This window comes from Danio aesculapii, chromosome 3 (genome assembly GCF_903798145.1).
Source record: "Danio aesculapii chromosome 3, fDanAes4.1, whole genome shotgun sequence".
Classification (NCBI taxonomy): domain Eukaryota; kingdom Metazoa; phylum Chordata; class Actinopteri; order Cypriniformes; family Danionidae; genus Danio; species Danio aesculapii.
The window spans coordinates 41,192,857-41,210,291 of record NC_079437.1 but is presented as its reverse complement, the minus strand read 5'-3'; the positions used below and the strand labels follow the sequence as shown (position 1 = coordinate 41,210,291).

The following is a 17,435-nucleotide window of genomic DNA, read 5'->3' as shown; positions in this document are numbered from 1 at the left end:
TGAAGAGCGGGGCGGGGATCAATGTGAGGAGGGGGATCAGTAAAATGAGGTTGTTCCGGCACAAATTAGGCCCTGATTGTTATTAGGCCACGGATTACTATGTAGACATGTGAATATGCGCCTGTCAATCAATTCGATGGGCGGCAAAAAACACACGTTGCAGTGGGCTTCAAAATGGGAGGGATTGGATCCTATTTTAACGTCAGGAAATTTAAATAAAAAGAAACTTATTGTCTTTATATATAACTGTGGACACACTATACCTACACACAGTTCTGTCCAAATAGCTTACACAAGATGATTTTCATCATATGTGCTCTTTAATAAACCCAACAATGTATGAAATTAATCAAATAACTTCACGTATAAACTGTAAAAGTTCCATTGGAGAAAAAAAATTTAATGTGGAGTATCAAAATGGCTGACGTACATATTCATTCGTATTCATTTCACACATTCATACTCATCATAATGGTAACATTTACATCATTAAAAGAAAATCAGACAACAGTTATCAACAATATATATATATATATATATATATATATATATATATATATATATATATATATATATATATATATATATATATATACACAGACACACACAGAAAATATGTGTAATAATAAATAAAGCATTTGATCATGCTAGTATTAGAGCTAATATCCAAACTTTGTAAGCAAAGTGCAGTGAAGAGATTGTATTAATAGAAAAATCTGACTCTCCATTTTCATTTGAATACTCTAAAGCATATTGTTTTGTATAGTTGTGTTGATGTTTTGTGAGAATTCTGAAAAACCTGAAAGGTGTTATTGTAGTGTCAATAGCATGATTGTGTTTTAGTAACATTTCTGTTCGCTCATCCCAAAGTCATTTTCAAACACACTCAGCTTGATCGTTCCCATCATATCAAACCAGTACAATAAGCCCGCAATCTACTGATATGTACACACAGTGTTGTTGTTATTGTCCTTCAGAGTCAGTGATAGATGGGTTGGACATACTCAGGAGGGAAAAAGCCCACTCGGCCACGACAGCGACCTTTCCAGCGCTGGGAATCGGAGCAGTCCAGCAGGTCTATGACATCACCCCGCAGGAAGTGCAGCTGGGTGTTGTGCTCTGGATTGAAGTCAAACAGGGCATGTGCGTGATGAGGCCTCTGATGGGAAACAATAACAGACAAAGGTCAGTATAGCCACTCCTGCCTTTACATTCTACATGTGTAGGCCACATTTTGGACATCATCACACTTCATATGTCTCACAAATATGATTACACCTAAGATATTTTTTTACAGCGTATAAAAACAGCTGCTTTTTCCTGATATGCATTGTGCATGTGTGTTTAGAAACGTCAATTGAGCAATTCCATGCAAATGTCAACTTTGCCATGAAAAAAATTAAGTTTTCACCATAATAGCAAAACTCTTTCTAAGTTTTTTGTGTAAGCAAGTATTTTAAAGGGTCACGAAACACCAAAACACATTTTTTTCAGATGTTCACAGTCATATATGTGTTTTTATATTTCACAAAAAAGTAAAAATTGGTTGTTTTTGCATTATTTAGAGCAAATTCGGTCTTCCGGTTTGAAAAGAAATTTATGGCTATGCGATCATTGTGTAAATTCCAGTGTGGAGTCTGGATGTCTGTACCGGTGGGTACAACGTGACATCTTTGAGCTTTCATTTTTAATTTCAAAAGACTTGGTTCGAACCAGGCGTGTCGCTAGACCCAATTTACTGGGGTACGTGCCCCAGTAAGAATCTCCAGTGCCCCAGTAAATGCATTGAGATATGATTTCATATGCAAGTGTATTTATCAAGAGTGGTAATTCTGAAATAAAGACGTTATTCTCCATGTGAAACTGAACCAACGCTGGTGAAAGCAATTTGTTTAATCAAAAGCAAACTGACGCATCTCCACGTGTGCGCAGTTTTTTTTGTATGAGGCAAAAAGGAGGAGTCAGGGAGGTAAAGACTTAATAAACCTAATTCTCTGCCATGTGTCAAGTCTAAGACAACAGATAATGCTATAACACATCTTTTTTTGTATTTTATTGAATTGTCTATAGAATTTCATTCGAATGAAATTAATATTTATGCCATAGATGTCTTAAATAATCTTAGCATCACTCCAGTTGTGTCTAAACATTGTTTTCCAGTTACATTTATGATTATTTAGAATAATAATTGTTCAAAAACAAGAATACTTTCATTTATAATAAATATTTATTTAAAAAAAATAATATATATATATATATATATATATATATATATATATATATATATATATATAGGAGGAGGAAGAGGGGGGCTTTATGTCTATCAACGCCCCTGGTTTGAACCAATCAGAGTGCTCTATTGTGAATAAGGTGCAACTTGAGTCGTCAGTGTTGCGTTTATAAATGTGCCACAACAAAGGTTTTGTTTCCATTTCCCTGCGATAAGAGCACCGCTCGCATGTGGGCCCACATTTGTGGATTACAGTGGTCTGCTAATGCTACAAAAATAAGTTTGTAAGGAACATTTTTTACCCTTGAGCTTTTCGCATCTGGAAATGGTGATATCCGGATTTGCCACTCGTCTCCTTTAAAAAAAGATGCGGTTCCAGTTGGTGTTGATTGTCTTGTCTCTAGGGATTTGGTAAGTGTGTGATCAGTGTTCTTTGTTTATGTTTATTCAGATGTGCAAAGCTAGTTAGTATCGTATACTCTTTCAGTTTTTAAAGACATACCTTAGTCAAAATGATTTAGTTACTAAGTTTAAGGTATGTTAATATCACTACTACATTATGGACTGAAAGATCCGCTGTAAAAGCTGCTCTCCGAATGTAAACATGTAAACACCTTAATCAAACTATTACCATCATGTAAGATTTTCATATTATTTTCGCCGCATTTTGTGACAGGATAGTCTATACCAGGGGTGTCCAAACTCAGTCCTGGAGGGCCGGTATCCTGCTGAGTTTAGCTCCAACTTGCTTTAACAAACCTGCCAGAAAGTTTCTAGTATATCTAGTAAGAGCTTGATTAGCTAATTCAAGTGTGTTTGATTAGGGTAGGAGCTAAACTCTCCAGGACACCGGCCCTCCAGGACAGAAATTGGACACCCCTGGTTTATACACACATGGCTGTTTGATGCTATTCTCTGCATCTATCGAGAAATGCGGAAGGTTTTTTTCTCCCATATGGCATGCGGTATCAGAAATTTCATTGAAAGAACACTTTTCCAGCCGTTCCTCGCATCCAATATCTTGTTTGTCACAGGGTGCATGAATGAAATGTTTTTAAATGAAAGTGAAAGTGCCAAACTGCAATTTAAGTTGACAATTTAAGAATGAAACACCCCAAATTACATGAAACTCTGGAGGAAATGTGGATAGCGTGGCATTCAAAAACATTCAAAAAGCAACTCATGTAAACACCTTAATCATAACATTGTCTAATTCTGATTAAGGCAAATCATTCGATTACTGATGTCCATGTAAACGTAGTCACAGTCTATTTCCCCTGTGTCTGTATTTGTGTTGCCGCTGTGAAAATCATGTACTGAAACTCCCCGTTTCATGCAAAGAGCTGAACTCACTCACTTTCCAGGCTCAAACTAAAGGTGTGAAAACACTCGCTGTGACGGGGGGTTTCATACTGTAAATATAGTCAGAAATGTCGCGGTCAATTTTTTCAAACCATTATATTCGATTTTAAAGTCACACCAGTGTCATAATGAAGCCTTTTCCTCATAAATGCAATGATAAATAAAATAAAATTAAATGTTTTCATTCTATAGTGAGCCAACTCTCATTCTTTGATTAGAATTATAATTTTTTTAAATGTGCAATTTAATTCACAGAATTTCTAGAAATTATGCTGTATACTGCAAACTTGCATATTTTTGGCCACATCCATAACACGTTTATTTTCCTCAATTAAATATAAAATTGTTTACAGATCAACATTTTTCTGCTTCCATACTTCAATACAATGTTAACCGAAGCTTTCTCTGTGAATTTCTGTTTTAAGTTTTTACGTCACAATGTCACATCCACAACACTGGAATCGCTCAGTTACAGTATGTTAATAGTTTGATTAACATAGAATGTGTCCTTAAAAAACCTGACAAAGGGGTCTCGTTTATAAACAGGGTGTATGCACAAAACCGGAAGTGGAAACATGCGTGTGCCACTTCCCACACAAAGGTTGTGAACTATAAAAAACTCACTTGACAGACACACTGCACAGCTGTAAGTGTGAACTCTACGTAATATTTTATTTAAATATTGACTTAATTTGAACCACTTTCAATCATCATATGAGCTGTAATCATTAATAAGTAGACTAAAATGAATTCTACGCAAGGTTTCTAGGCAAAGGTTATAAAATAAGACCCAAGGTGTCTAAAGATGGTTCACTTAAAGGTCCCATGACATTAAAATAAAGGTTTTTTAGATGTTATTATCAATATTATAAATATTAGTATATCTTTTTAGATTAGATTAGATTCAACTTTATTGTCATTACACATGTACAAGTACAAGGCAACAAAATGCAGTTTCTGTCTAACCAGCAGTGCAATAGCAGCAAGTGCAGGATAAAGGTATAAGTTATAAAGTGCAGCTATAGAAAAACTATGGTTATATTTACAGATGGATGTACTATGAACATTATATATAGGTTGTATTAGCTATGAACAGATTTACAATAAATGAATATATGTACAGGATGCTATTAATAATCAGGAGTGTGCAGATAGATAAACAATTACAAATGTCCATGTATAGCTATAAGCTAGAGTGCTCCAAAAATTTACATTTAGAAGATATAAATCTGATATACACTTGTAACGCTTGTAGTTTGTCCCTTCTGCCTAAATTAATCAATGGTTTTATTAACGTCACCTCATACTTTAGTTTCTCATCAAATCTTGACCAATCAGATGCACTCTAGTATCTGACATGCGCTGCCCCTTTCAAGATGTTTCTCATTTGCTTTTCTTTTGATGCATTTGAGCTCATTCACTCTCACTGGCAGAGCAGTGATGAAACAAAACGCTATTGGCTGTTTTTAAAAAGGGGGAGGAGCTACACTGTCACACCCTCTAATCTCGGTTGAAATTACATCAAACATTGAATTAAAAATGCATATTCACGGGACCTTTAAAGTAAGCACTTCTAACATCTCAGAACACGTGAATCTGAATACCTTTCCTGTTTCTGTGGTGGCATCTGAAACAGAATTTGTTTTTATAACTTTGCTGATGTTTTCCAATGGAGCCATTATCTTTGCTACTGTTGATCAGGTGTAAAGTCATCATTGCTGGCACTCCGTATCTTTTAAAAAGCAGGCATAATTGTGTTGTCTTACCTTTAGTGTATGATCTGAATCCCTCAGAAAAACCGTCCTTTCCTTCGCAATGCTGTTGGTCTTGTAGAAGTCCACTAGCTGGTTTAAGGAAGGGAAGATTTCCTCCCAAACAAAGTAATAGCCTTCTCTGTCCTTCAACACTTTGAAATGCTGTACATGATCCCCATAGCTGGTCAGAGGAAACAACAAGTCTGAATAAACACACAGCTCTACAGAATATCAGAGTATTTACAGGAAAAGCTTCGTAAGGTATAACCCCCAAAAAGCCTGACACTGAAGTTAAGTTGCAAAAAAACAACAATACAGACTATTAAAGGCTTTAATGTTGTCAGTTTTAGTTTGATGCTTTGTTAGTTACATTTTTTTGATTTAAATTAGATTTATTAGCTTAATTTTCATTTCAATTTTAGTAATTTTAGTACTTGATCTGAAACTTGTCTTCCTGCTTTTATTTAATTTTGTTTTTTGTTTTGTTTTGTTTTGTTTTGTTTTGTTTTGTTTTGTTTTGTTTTGTTTTGTTTTTTATTTTATTTTATTTTATTTTATTTTATTTTATTTTATTTTATTTTATTTTATTTATTATTGTTATTTTTTTTTCGTTTTATTTTATTCAAATTAATTTATTTTATTTATTATTATTTATTTATTATTTTGTTTTATTTTACTTTGTTTTAATTTACTTTTATTTTATTTTATTTCATTTGATTTATTTATTATTATTGTTTAGTTTAGTTTAGTTTAGTTTAGTTTAGTTTAGTTTAGTTTAGTTTAGTTTAGTTTAGTTTAATTTAGTTTCGTTTAGTTTAGTTAATAGCAGCCCTGTTCCAGACAATGATCACCACCATTTTTCATACATGTGTCTAGCAGCATAAAGGTTCCCATTTTCACATTACCTTTAAACAGGTTTTGCTGTTGGTTGCAAAATGACTATGGCTGCCATGTGAAATCACTATCGTACAGTAGACTAAATGCAGTTTGTGACAAAATAATTCACTGTACTTATAAAATAGCAAGCAAAAAAAAGACTACTTTTGGTGAGATTCTGAATTTGTAAATAGTGATGAAAATACCCTGAAAGATCACATGACAATAATAAAATAGCAAATACAGTACGTCTGAATTGCCTACATTTATTCATTAATTCATTCATTCATTTTTCTTCTGCTTAGTCTCAATTTCAGAGGTCGCCACAGTGGAATAAACTGCCAACTATTCCAGCCTATGTTTTGCGCAGTAGATGCCCTTCCAGCTGCAACACAGTACTGGGAAAGACCAACACAATCTCACGGCAATTCGTAACTTTTTGATTTAGTGGCTAATTCGTACCATCTAATTCGTACAATTTAGTACGATTTGCTCATCCCCCAATGACAGTTGGGTTTAGGGGTGGGGTTAGAACTGAAACCCTCGACCTTCTCACTGTGCCGCCAATTACTTTTATGCTATAGTTATTAATGCTATATAACATGTACTTTTAGTATTATTTACAGACTATTAAAGGCTTTAATGTTGTCAGTTTTAGTTTGATGCTTTGTTAGTTACATTTTTTTATTTAAATTAGATTTATTAGCTTAATTTTCATTTCAATTTTAGTAATTTTAGTACTTGATCTGAAACTTATGTCTTCCTGCTTTTATTTTGTTTTGTTTTGTTTTGTTTTTAATTTTTTTTTTTTATTATTATTTTTTATTTTATTTTATTATTATAATTTTTTTCCGTTTTATTTTATTCTAATTTATTTATTTTATTTATTATTATTTATTTATTATTTAGTTTTATTTTACTTTGTTTTAATTTACTTTTATTTTATTTTATTTTTTTCATTTTATTTATTTATTATTATTATTTAGTTTAGTTTAGTTTAGTTTAGTTTAGTCTCAATTTCAGAGGTCGCCACAGTGGAATAAACTGCCAACTAATCCAGCCTATGTTTTGCGCAGTAGATGCCCTTCCAGCTGCAACACAGTACTGGGAAAGACCAACACAATCTCACGGCAATTCGTAACTTTTGGATTTAGTGGCTAATTCGTACCATCTAATTCGTACAATTTAGTACGATTTGCTCATCCCCCAATGACGGTTGGGTTTAGGGGTGGGGTTAGAACTGAAACCCCTGACCTTCTCACTTTGCCGCCAATTACTTTCATGCTATAGTTATTAATGCTATATAACATGTACTTTTTGACATTACATACACATACTATATTGTGCCAAAGTTGTCATTTTAATTATTCATTCTTTCATTCATTCATTCATTTTCTTTTCAGCTTAGTCCCTTTGTCATTTTAATTACTTAAAAAAATATATTTAATTGCGCTGGAAATATCAAACTAAATATCAAAACATCTGGCCAGCCATACACAAACAAACTTCATAACTAAAGTTCTTCACCAAAAGACCTTGCTGGTGTTGACCACAACAGTGCAGACTCAAAACTGCAATGTTCAAAACATCCTCTCTGCATTATTTGTACACTTTAGGACTGGTAAACAGCTGTTCTCCAATTAGTCATTTTGTCTTCTCAGTAAAATGTAGACGTTTCTTGTTTAGTAGGTTAGAAAGTTCATTGATGTTTTCTGCATATTTATAACATTTAAATAATTCAGTGTTTGAAACTTTGTTCTTTCAGCTGCATGAGTAAAGCGTGGCTAAAAGATTAAATTTCACCTTCTGAATATTAATAAGATATCTTTATATTTGAGGAAGAACTGGATCAAAGCTACAAGCGGGAGTCATCTAATCTTTGTTTTTGTGGAATCCCAAAAATCCACATTTTCAGTGATCAAATCCATTAGTCACTCATTTTACCTGCAAACCAAATGCCAAAACCTGCTCATTTTAATGAAGCAAATGTTTGAGAGCTGGCACTTTTGTAAACTTATAAACTTACGTCAGCCAATGTGGTATGATGTACTTCCTTAAAAGAGGGGTCATGCGGTGCTATTTAAAAACCGATTAAACTAGTAGTCACAAGTGCAGTCTTGAAATGAGTCACAGGTCTAGCCAAATATGGTTGTATGTGCAAATACTCACAAGTTATTAGATTTCAAATAACACAGATTGCGTCCTATCTCATGTTCTAAGTCACCAGGACAAATCGAAAGCATATAAAAAGCTGAGTTTTCTAGTAAGTCGCTCCACGTTGATGTCCTGAAGTTTTTTTGATGGCATAATGTGCTGAAGATGAAGTTTAGGTCATTGGTGAGGGTAGAAGCTGCACTTAAATATAGATGCGCACGAGTGGCTTGTCAGCAAATCAGTCTTCTCTTTCAGCCGTCAATGTCATTAACAATGACCTACATTCAGTGCTACACTCTTCACATTTGTGGTTTGTAGCACGCCAGGTGCATTTTGCATGCGTTTAGGTTACAGCACACGGCTGCGGTATGTTGCATGGCCTATACATTTGCTGCTTTAACAATGCTGTTTTTTTAAACCTCTGTGATTGACAGTTTAATGATTTTATCAGAAGCACAGTGGCAGTTTTAGCTCTCCAATGCAAGATTACCTGCTTGCTAGCATTCTGTTCTTTCACTGAAGTGGAGTGACAGGCTAAATTATTCACTGCAGTGTCATCTTTAATTATTTGAGGGGGCCTAATCGCTTATTAGGTGTTGTACTTCAGCACTGAATGGTTACTTCAGTGTTCCTAGGGTACTTCTGACAGTTACAGTTTTGATATGGTGTCAGTTAAAGGGTTATAGACGCATATCATCTTAACTCCTCTAAGGTTTTTAAGATTTTAATTTTAATGTTTTTTAATTTAATTTTAATATTTTAATATTAATCTTTGTATCATATCAACTTTGCATCAAATAAAAAAAAAAGTTAATGGTAATGTGAGGTGTGTCAGCATGGAGGTGCAGTGGTTAGCAATGTCACCTCAAAGCAAGAAGGTTTCTGGTTTAAACCCTGGCTGGGCCAGTAGGCATTTCTGTGTGGAGTTTGCCTGTTCTCCCCGTGTTCGTGTGGTTTTCTTTTTGGTTTTCCCCACAGTCCAAAGACATGCGCTATAAGTGATTTTGATTAACTAAAATTGGCCATAGTGTGTGTGTGAATATGAGAGTGTATGGTTGTTTCCCAGTACTGGGTTGCAGCTGGAAGGGCATCCGCTGCATAACATATGCTGGATAAGTTGGTGGTTCATTCTACTTAGGCATGGGAAAAGTCAAGGTACCACCATTCCTACGTTTTTTTTTTTATTTTTTTTTTTATTGTTTTTTTAGGACAACAGTATCTCAAGCAGAAAAGATATCCAGTTTTTGAATCTAATTAAGATAGCAGAAGTCAATGATTCATTTGAGTTATTTTGCCTGACATGTTTACTGCTCAAAAATGTTTGAAATCTTTCTCAGAGCAAAATATATTGGCTGTGTCTGAAATCGCCTACTACTCAGTAGGTACGGCATTTGAATTTGAATGTATTGCTTGACCGTTAGAAAGGTATGTTCTATACAGAATGAATGGCGTTTGGACGTACTATGGATGCCATTTTGTCATCATCACGTGATCAACCAGCTTCACTCCCATTCATGAATTCTGTCGTGGTGCATCATAGGATAGAGTAGCATCCATCCGATGCGCACTTCAGAATCTCACCAGTAGTCATCCGGGTACTTCTCACATAACGTTTTTGAATCCTACAAATTCGGACATACTACCTGGCTCGCATACTGTTTTTAGCATACTATATAGTATGAAAGTATGTGATTTCCGATGCAGCCAGTGTCTTCAAAGTGAAAAAAAAGTTCTTGTGTTTTGGGCTTTGCGATTTAGGGAAAAAAAATATCTAATTGTGTTTTTGTTTTTTTTGACAGATATTGCGATTTGATTTTGTGTTTTTATTTGTTGGCTGTGACTGTGAAACTAAAATATTCCCATATTACTAATGCTGTTTTTCTTTGAAATTGTTTTGTCTATTAATGCTTTTGAAGCAGCAGACACCATAATCCCACTTGTCAGCACTTTCCTGATTGTTTACTTTGTTTATTATAGCCGTAGTTCAGTTGCGCAATTCTGATTGGGCAGAACGAAAGTGTGCTCACTCAATTGACTAGTAGGGCTGTCACACAGCCAGCAGTCACACATTTTGGTGGGGGAAATTAATTAATACATATATATATTTCATATTGCAACGTCTTGCGATGAACTAATTGCAATATTTCAAATAGTGATTGTGATTAATCGCACAGCCCTACTTGTTTTTTACCCTTACAATAAAAAGAACATATTTTAGAGCAGTAAACATATTTAGCAGAATGATTTCTGCTATGGAGAGACATGGAAATTAAAAATGATCTAAGTCCTTACTAGGTTGCTCTTTGTGAATACTGAGATGTTGCCAGGGTTTTCTGTATGGTTACTGGATGTTGCTAGAGTATTTTAATTGGTTGTTGCAAGTCTTGATATTGCTGAGTATTCTTTAAGTGGTTGCTGCAGGTTGTTACCAAGGTGTTACTAGGGTGTTCTGGATGTTATTAAGGTGTTGTGGGTATGCTCAGGGTGTTCTAAATAGGTACTAAGATGTTGCTTAGCTAGGTTGCTTTGTTTGGTGCCCAGTGTATTGCTAGGGTGTTCTGGATGGTTACTAAGGTGTTGCTCTGGGTAGTCAGCCAGGCAAAAAAAGTTTATTCACCTTATAGCACCTTTCTCAGCATGACCAGTGTTTTTAAGGTATGGTTCATGCATGTATTACAAACATGGAGGAAGTTGCACTTGGGAGGAAGAGTACCAATACTTAGGACCATGGGTTTAAATAAAGGGATGTTTTCTTTAACAATGTGAACAAATGTGTATACACAGTACAGCATGCAGGATTTACTATGGAAGTTCACTAACCATGTTATTCAAGCTATTCAGGCTTAGATTTGTGAAGGAGTCAGTCAGTGCCCCACTTTAAGATCGAACAGATGGTTCAGAGACATTTCACGGGTCAGTTATCATCAGTGATCTTCATTCATGCAAGTGGATTGACTTGACCCTATACACACACTATATGCCATACACAGTGTCTTCTTAGTACTAGGTGACCTTTGCCAGCAGACCTGACACACAGCAGAGGATGCAAATATGTTTGAATGCACTTCATGTACATTTTAATCTGATTAGGAGTTTTGCAGCACAGCTAAAAGACTTCCACTAAACGCACACTTATAGATGGAAAAGATCGGTGTCGAAAAGAATGCTTTGGTTAGAATGCTAGGTTAGTAAAAACTAAAATATTGGTAAATATGTATTGTATATGGTTAAACATTTAATAAACTCAGCATTTTCAGTGTCATATGATCCTTCAGAAAACATTCTAAAATGATTCATTGTAAAATAACTGTCAAATTTAAAAAATAATAATGATTAAATTCACTTTTGTGTGCATTAACCCACTTTTTCATCATGAAATAAATACAGAATAATTTGTTACTTAATGTAGATTCAGGCAGATTTTACTCAAAAATGCTTAGAATAAAATAACCGATTCACTTAATAGTTAAATAAATACAAGAGCCATGTTTGTCAGCTAATGCTCAACATCTCCTTTAATCAAGCATAAAGTTTTGTTAGCTATAATATATTATAAATAAAAAAACATGTCTTAAACACTAAATATCCTGATTGAGCCTATATTGTATGTCTATAAATAGTTTTTAAAAGCCAAACGTTTGGTATCTGAAAATTAGAAGATATTTTCTTTAAAATTCTGGAGTGAAAGATTAAATCTGCAGGAAGATAAATACTTTGCAAAATGATTGAATCCAAGGTAATATTGAACCCAACTGCCTATTCCATTCAACATTTTTCAAAACCAAAGGTGTTTCAAGCATTCACCTTGATCTATATGACCTCTATTTGTCATTAAACATTATTGATGATTATTGCCCAATTTTGAAACTGATTTTTGCCACCCAGTGATCAGGGGGCTGTGGCCCCATTTTATGCTCACCACAACCCACTTTGTAGAGCTAAATTTAATTGATCAGACATCACACCTCTGCCACTTTAATTAATAATCACAGCTACTGAGGTGATGATTGATAACCTCCTTCTGCTTTCTCAAGGCATGCATGGAAGTCACACATTATCACTTCATCACACATTAGGTGTGTGCATCACACCTGCCCACCAGCTGCCGATTTCAGTTCTCGCAGTGTGCAATTCATTCAATCTCACAATAACCCAAGCCACACCTGAGGCCAGACCTGCTCCGGACTGCGGTGCTGATTATCCCAGCCAGAAATGCTTGCGCTCTGCCATCTAAACCCAACCAGGCCATCAAGGAATGGATGTTTAATGAGCCGGACGGAATAATAATGTGATCGCAAGCGCCAATGCACTTGATGAATTTTAAATGAAATCTGTGCGCTGATGTAATAGCTTTCTGGTGCTCTCATTTTCAGACAACTTCATGGTACATTTTCTTAAGCAGCAGGGGATGTTGGTGTCGTTTGCCAAGTAGGTCAGAATGCTCTTGATGGACCCTACAATCAATTTCTAGTTATGCTTTTATGAGGCGTGCAGCAAATATTAAATTACAGTGACCCTAGCTCAGCTGCAGACATGGTTTAGTATCTCACCTCACTGACATGGAGAATTCTCCAGGTGCGCTTTCACTTTCTCGGACTAAGAAACTTCCACAGTCCCGCTGGTGCAGACGATTCTCTGCCACGTGTCTGGAGATTCGGCCCGCAAACCATCTGTGGGCAAGATCGAGGCACGTCAGCACTATTATTAGGAATGCAGTATACAGCTATACAGGCTTCTGGGATGTGAAATGGATTAAGTGTTTTTTTGTTTTTGTTACTATAGAAAACTACAGTGCTTCGCATAAATGAGTACACCCTATTTTGAAAATGAATGTTTTAATCCATTTCTCAGTGAATATAGGCAATGTATTTTGATGCATTTAAACAAAACTGATTTATTAAACAGATATATTCATTATAATAATAATTTAGTCACAGATCATCTTTAGAAATGGACAGATAATGCATTTAAATTCATGCAAAATATTGCAAAAAATATATATTAACTACAAATTTCAACTAAATTGTATATATTTTATGTTTCTCTTGGTTTTTGCTATTTTTGAAATTTTTATTTTATATTTTTCCCTAAAATATTTTGGGCTACCAATTTCTGGACCATTATTGTAAGCTATTTTGTTAGATAAGCTCCAGATTTGGCTTCAGTACTGACTAATTTAACGTATATGCTTAAATATAATATTGTAAAGCTTCCTATAGAAAATATTAATTTAAATGAAAGATTTGTGGGGGGTGTACTCATATATGCTGAGCACTGTAAGCTGAAGGATGTTGTTGTTTATTAGAGGCTGCTTTGACTGCTCAGGATATCATGAGATACAGTTGCATTCTCTGTTATTTTTTTTGCGAAATTGTATATTTTGTTTTTTATATTTCAAATAATTGGTCAAAATAGCAAAAATATATACCATTTTGAGATATGTTTCATTCATTTTCAGAATAGTAAAAAAATCTGAATTTCAACTACAACTATTGGATTTATTTGAGTTTTGGGCCGATTTTAATCTTCTACCAAAAAAGCCCTCTCAATGACAACATTTATTTGAAATTTGTAATATTCGTCAGCTCTTTAAAGAATGAAATAAATATTAAAGAGATATTAAAATCACCCAAAACTGAAAATTCTGCCAACTTTTACTCATCCTTCACTTGTTTTCAAACCTGATTGATTTTTTTTTTCTTCTGCTGAACCCAAAACAAGATATTCTGAAGAATGTTGGTAAATCACAGCCATTGATTTCCATAGTACTTTTGTTCTTGCTATGGATGTCAATTGCTTCTTTTTTTCCCTGCATTCGTCTGAATATCCAATTTTGTGTACAACAAAATAGAGAAATTCATAAAAGTTTAGAAAGTGTGAGTAAATGGTGAGGACATATTTGTGTTTGGGTGAACTCTTCAACATTTTATCAAGTTAAGAATTTTAAAGTAGGGCTGTTACTAACAAAGACTCTAGAATACACAAGACGTGCCACTCGTATATTTTTGAATGGGGAAAAGTGTAACTGTTAAGGCCCGCCTACTAGTGTAGGAGCCAATCATCGATCGCTATACGGTGAATAAACCCCGCCTTCTAGTACAGGAGCCATATATTGATCGCTATAGTCTGAAGATACTCCGGGGTAGGGGCTCGGACCAGACGTGAGTTTCTGCAGATTTTGTCTGATTTAAACGTTTAGAAATGAAACTAAAGACACAGTTGTTGTTTGATTTTATTGGTGATTCCTAATATGAAATTCAATCGTAAGCTTGGCAAGCAATTTTAGAGACTTTAATGTTTCCCCCCATTCAGATAGAGTGCCCAAGCATAGTGCCCGAGAGACGTTTCAAAAATGGCCGCTGAGTGATATGACTTGCCTTAAAGAGACTGTGTGTTACTAATAATTAGACTAATTATGCAAAAACAATTGTGTGTTACAATTAAGACACATTGCCCTGCCCATCCCATTCTCTTATATCTCTCCACTAGCGGTGGTACAAATCACGTACTCATTTTAAAACCCTGTACTTTCGGTTTGAAGGACGAGTGCATTTGTATTGAATGCTTCTGAATGCAGTACTTTTTACATGCAGAAAAATCATCAAATCCAAGATCCTATAGACACAGACATATTAAGTGGCAGTCCATCTCTGTATCTCTCTTTTCTTCCTTTTTACATTCCCTCTTTTATTGAAGTGCAGCTCACATTGCATTTCTCTAGCCTATAGCCACTGCTTACTCTTTATAACTGAAGTCATGGAGGACTTTAAACTGTTATGACATTATATTACTGAGTCTTTGAGTGCATCATACACATAGTCATGTATCACAGCTTGAGATCGCAGCCACCATTATTATAGTAAAATCAATCTGAGCCAAATAAACAAACATAACTGGAAAAAGTGACATTGGCTGATGCTCAGTTCTTCATTCTGTAAGGGTCAGTGTGAATGACACATCACTGTAGTGACAAACACTACACATGAACACACAAGTGTGACGCCCTAATCAATACTTGGAATGCATTGTCATATTTAATATAATTTTTAAAACCTTTTTTTTTTTTTTCAAAACATAACTAGCAAAAATAATATGGAAATATAAGAAGAGATGGAAAAATATAAGATGACGATATTTATTGCAGAATTATTGTATCCATGGAGCAGATGTGTAATGAATAGCTTGAACTTTTTTCTTTCAAATGACTGCAATAGTATATGTATATTAATTAAAGGAGCATTCACTTTCAAATGTATTTTATTTAATTTATTTGAGAATTATTTAATTGAATGGAGAAATTCTATTGTAGAATTAAATTTTATATCTGATTTAAATAAATTTAATTAGTTAAACCAAGTAATTGTTCTCCCTGTGTTCGCGTGGGTTTCCTCCGGGTGCTTCTGTTTCCCCCACAAGTACAAAAACATGTGGTATAGGTGAATTGGGTAGCCTAAATTGTTCGTAGTGTATGTGTGTGAATGAGTGTGTATGGATGTTTCCCAGTGCTGGGTTGCAGCTGGAAGGGCATCTGCTGCGTAAAACATATGCTGGAGAAGTTGGCGGTTCATTCCGCTGTGGCGACCCCAGATTAATAAATGGACTAAGCCGAAAAGAAAATGAATACATGAATGAATAAACCGAGCAATGACTTTATTTAAAGAATGTTAAACTGTTAATATTCACAAATTATAATAATAATAATCATAATAATAATAATAATTATTATTATTATTATTGTTGTTGTTATTATTGTTATTATTATTATTATTATTATTATTGTTATTATTATTATTATTATTATTATTATTTTGAAAATGACGAGCAGTTTTTAACTTTGTATTTTAACTTTGAACTTCTCCCTTTATCTGTACCAAAAATGAACCAAACTGTGGCTTAACTAAATTTTGTTACACCCCTACTCTACACAGAGCTGTACATTAAGTTATAGGCTTATGGTAGTATACACAATTTTATTGAAATATAATTAGTCAGTCTTCATAAAACATCATTAAAATGTTATTTTGAGGGTACATTTCAATATTTATGTACTTATTAAATGTGATTAATTTGATCAATCAGCACATAATGCAATTAATTAGATGAAATAAATCCCATTCACTGCCTTATTTTAAATATGTTTCCTGTATGTTGTCATGACTTATTTAAAGACTTAGTTATTTATAGTGAAATGTTTCTAAGCACCAAATCAACACATTGTAATGATTACAAACAGTACTTACGCGTGCGGTCTTAAACTGATATAGTTTTTGGGTACGTAGCCCTTCCTGTTCACCAACTCTGCTGTGTACCAATTCGGATCATCTTCCATATTAGTAATCTAGCGGAAGAACAGCCAGCAGATCTGACTAAATCATATCATGCATGGAAAAAAAAAACTAAAATCTGTGAGAATAGACCAAAACCAAACACTCCTACCTTAAGAACATCCCCCTTCTGAAAGCTTAGCTCATCACTTTCTGTGGCACAAAAGTTATAAAGTGCTACTGCTTCCATCCTGAGCTGGAGGTAAAACCAGAACTCAGAAGAGCGACGTCCCACCACAGAATCCTGAACAGAGGAAAAGAGGAGTCCTCAGAGCATCCACACTGAAACGGAGCGTCCAGAGACACGCTCGCTGTCAAACACTTCACCCTGATAAATGAACCGAGAGAACAAGGATGTGTGTGGGTCTAAACCAGAGAGAGAGAGAGAGAGCATGTGGGAGGGAGGCAGGGGTGGCAGTTCCTGTCTCTGCGTGCTTTAATAGAAGGAAACGCAGCTATGTGAGAAACAGGAAAGTTGAAAAACGATGGGAGGACGACGAGAAGAATAGCCTCTCGAAAACTTCCCGTCATCAGAGAGCCGGACCTGCGTATGACGAGTGAAGAAACACACACGTGTGTTCGCCTGACTGCAGAGCCAGCTGATTGCTGTTTTTGTGGCCAAGTTTATCTGGTGAATCTGTGCGTTAGTGTGGGCTTGCATATACTGCTAGCGTGGCTGGAAATAGCTGGAGATGATTTTTTAATAGCCGAGGAGATCATCTGAAAGAATTCGTG

General features: G+C 34.8%; 1 protein-coding gene across 1 annotated transcript; it reads right to left on the bottom strand.

Annotated features, from left to right (window-relative positions):
* Positions 1 to 623: 623 nt before the first annotated feature.
* Positions 624 to 17,217, bottom strand: grapa (GRB2 related adaptor protein a). Its single transcript, XM_056454000.1, has 5 exons — positions 16,813 to 17,217; positions 16,617 to 16,714; positions 12,927 to 13,046; positions 5,359 to 5,527; positions 624 to 1,159 (listed from the first exon to the last, which is right to left on the bottom strand). Exons 1-5 carry the CDS (start codon positions 16,888 to 16,890, stop codon positions 980 to 982), a joined length of 645 nt encoding a protein of 214 aa, XP_056309975.1. The 5' UTR covers positions 16,891 to 17,217; the 3' UTR covers positions 624 to 979.
* Positions 17,218 to 17,435: the final 218 nt, after the last annotated feature.

Bases quoted from the DNA above. Each gene is read 5' to 3' on its own strand.
- grapa (XM_056454000.1), bottom strand. From the start codon at position 16,890: ATGGAAGCAGTAGCACTTTATAACTTTTGTGCCACAGAAAGTGATGAG. The intron at 5,528-12,926 runs GTGAGATACTAA...TCCTCTGACCAG, and splicing joins GAATTCTCCATGTCAGTGAG to CTATGGGGATCATGTACAGC. The intron at 1,160-5,358 runs GTAAGACAACAC...GTTTCCCATCAG, and splicing joins ATTCAGATCATACACTAAAG to AGGCCTCATCACGCACATGC.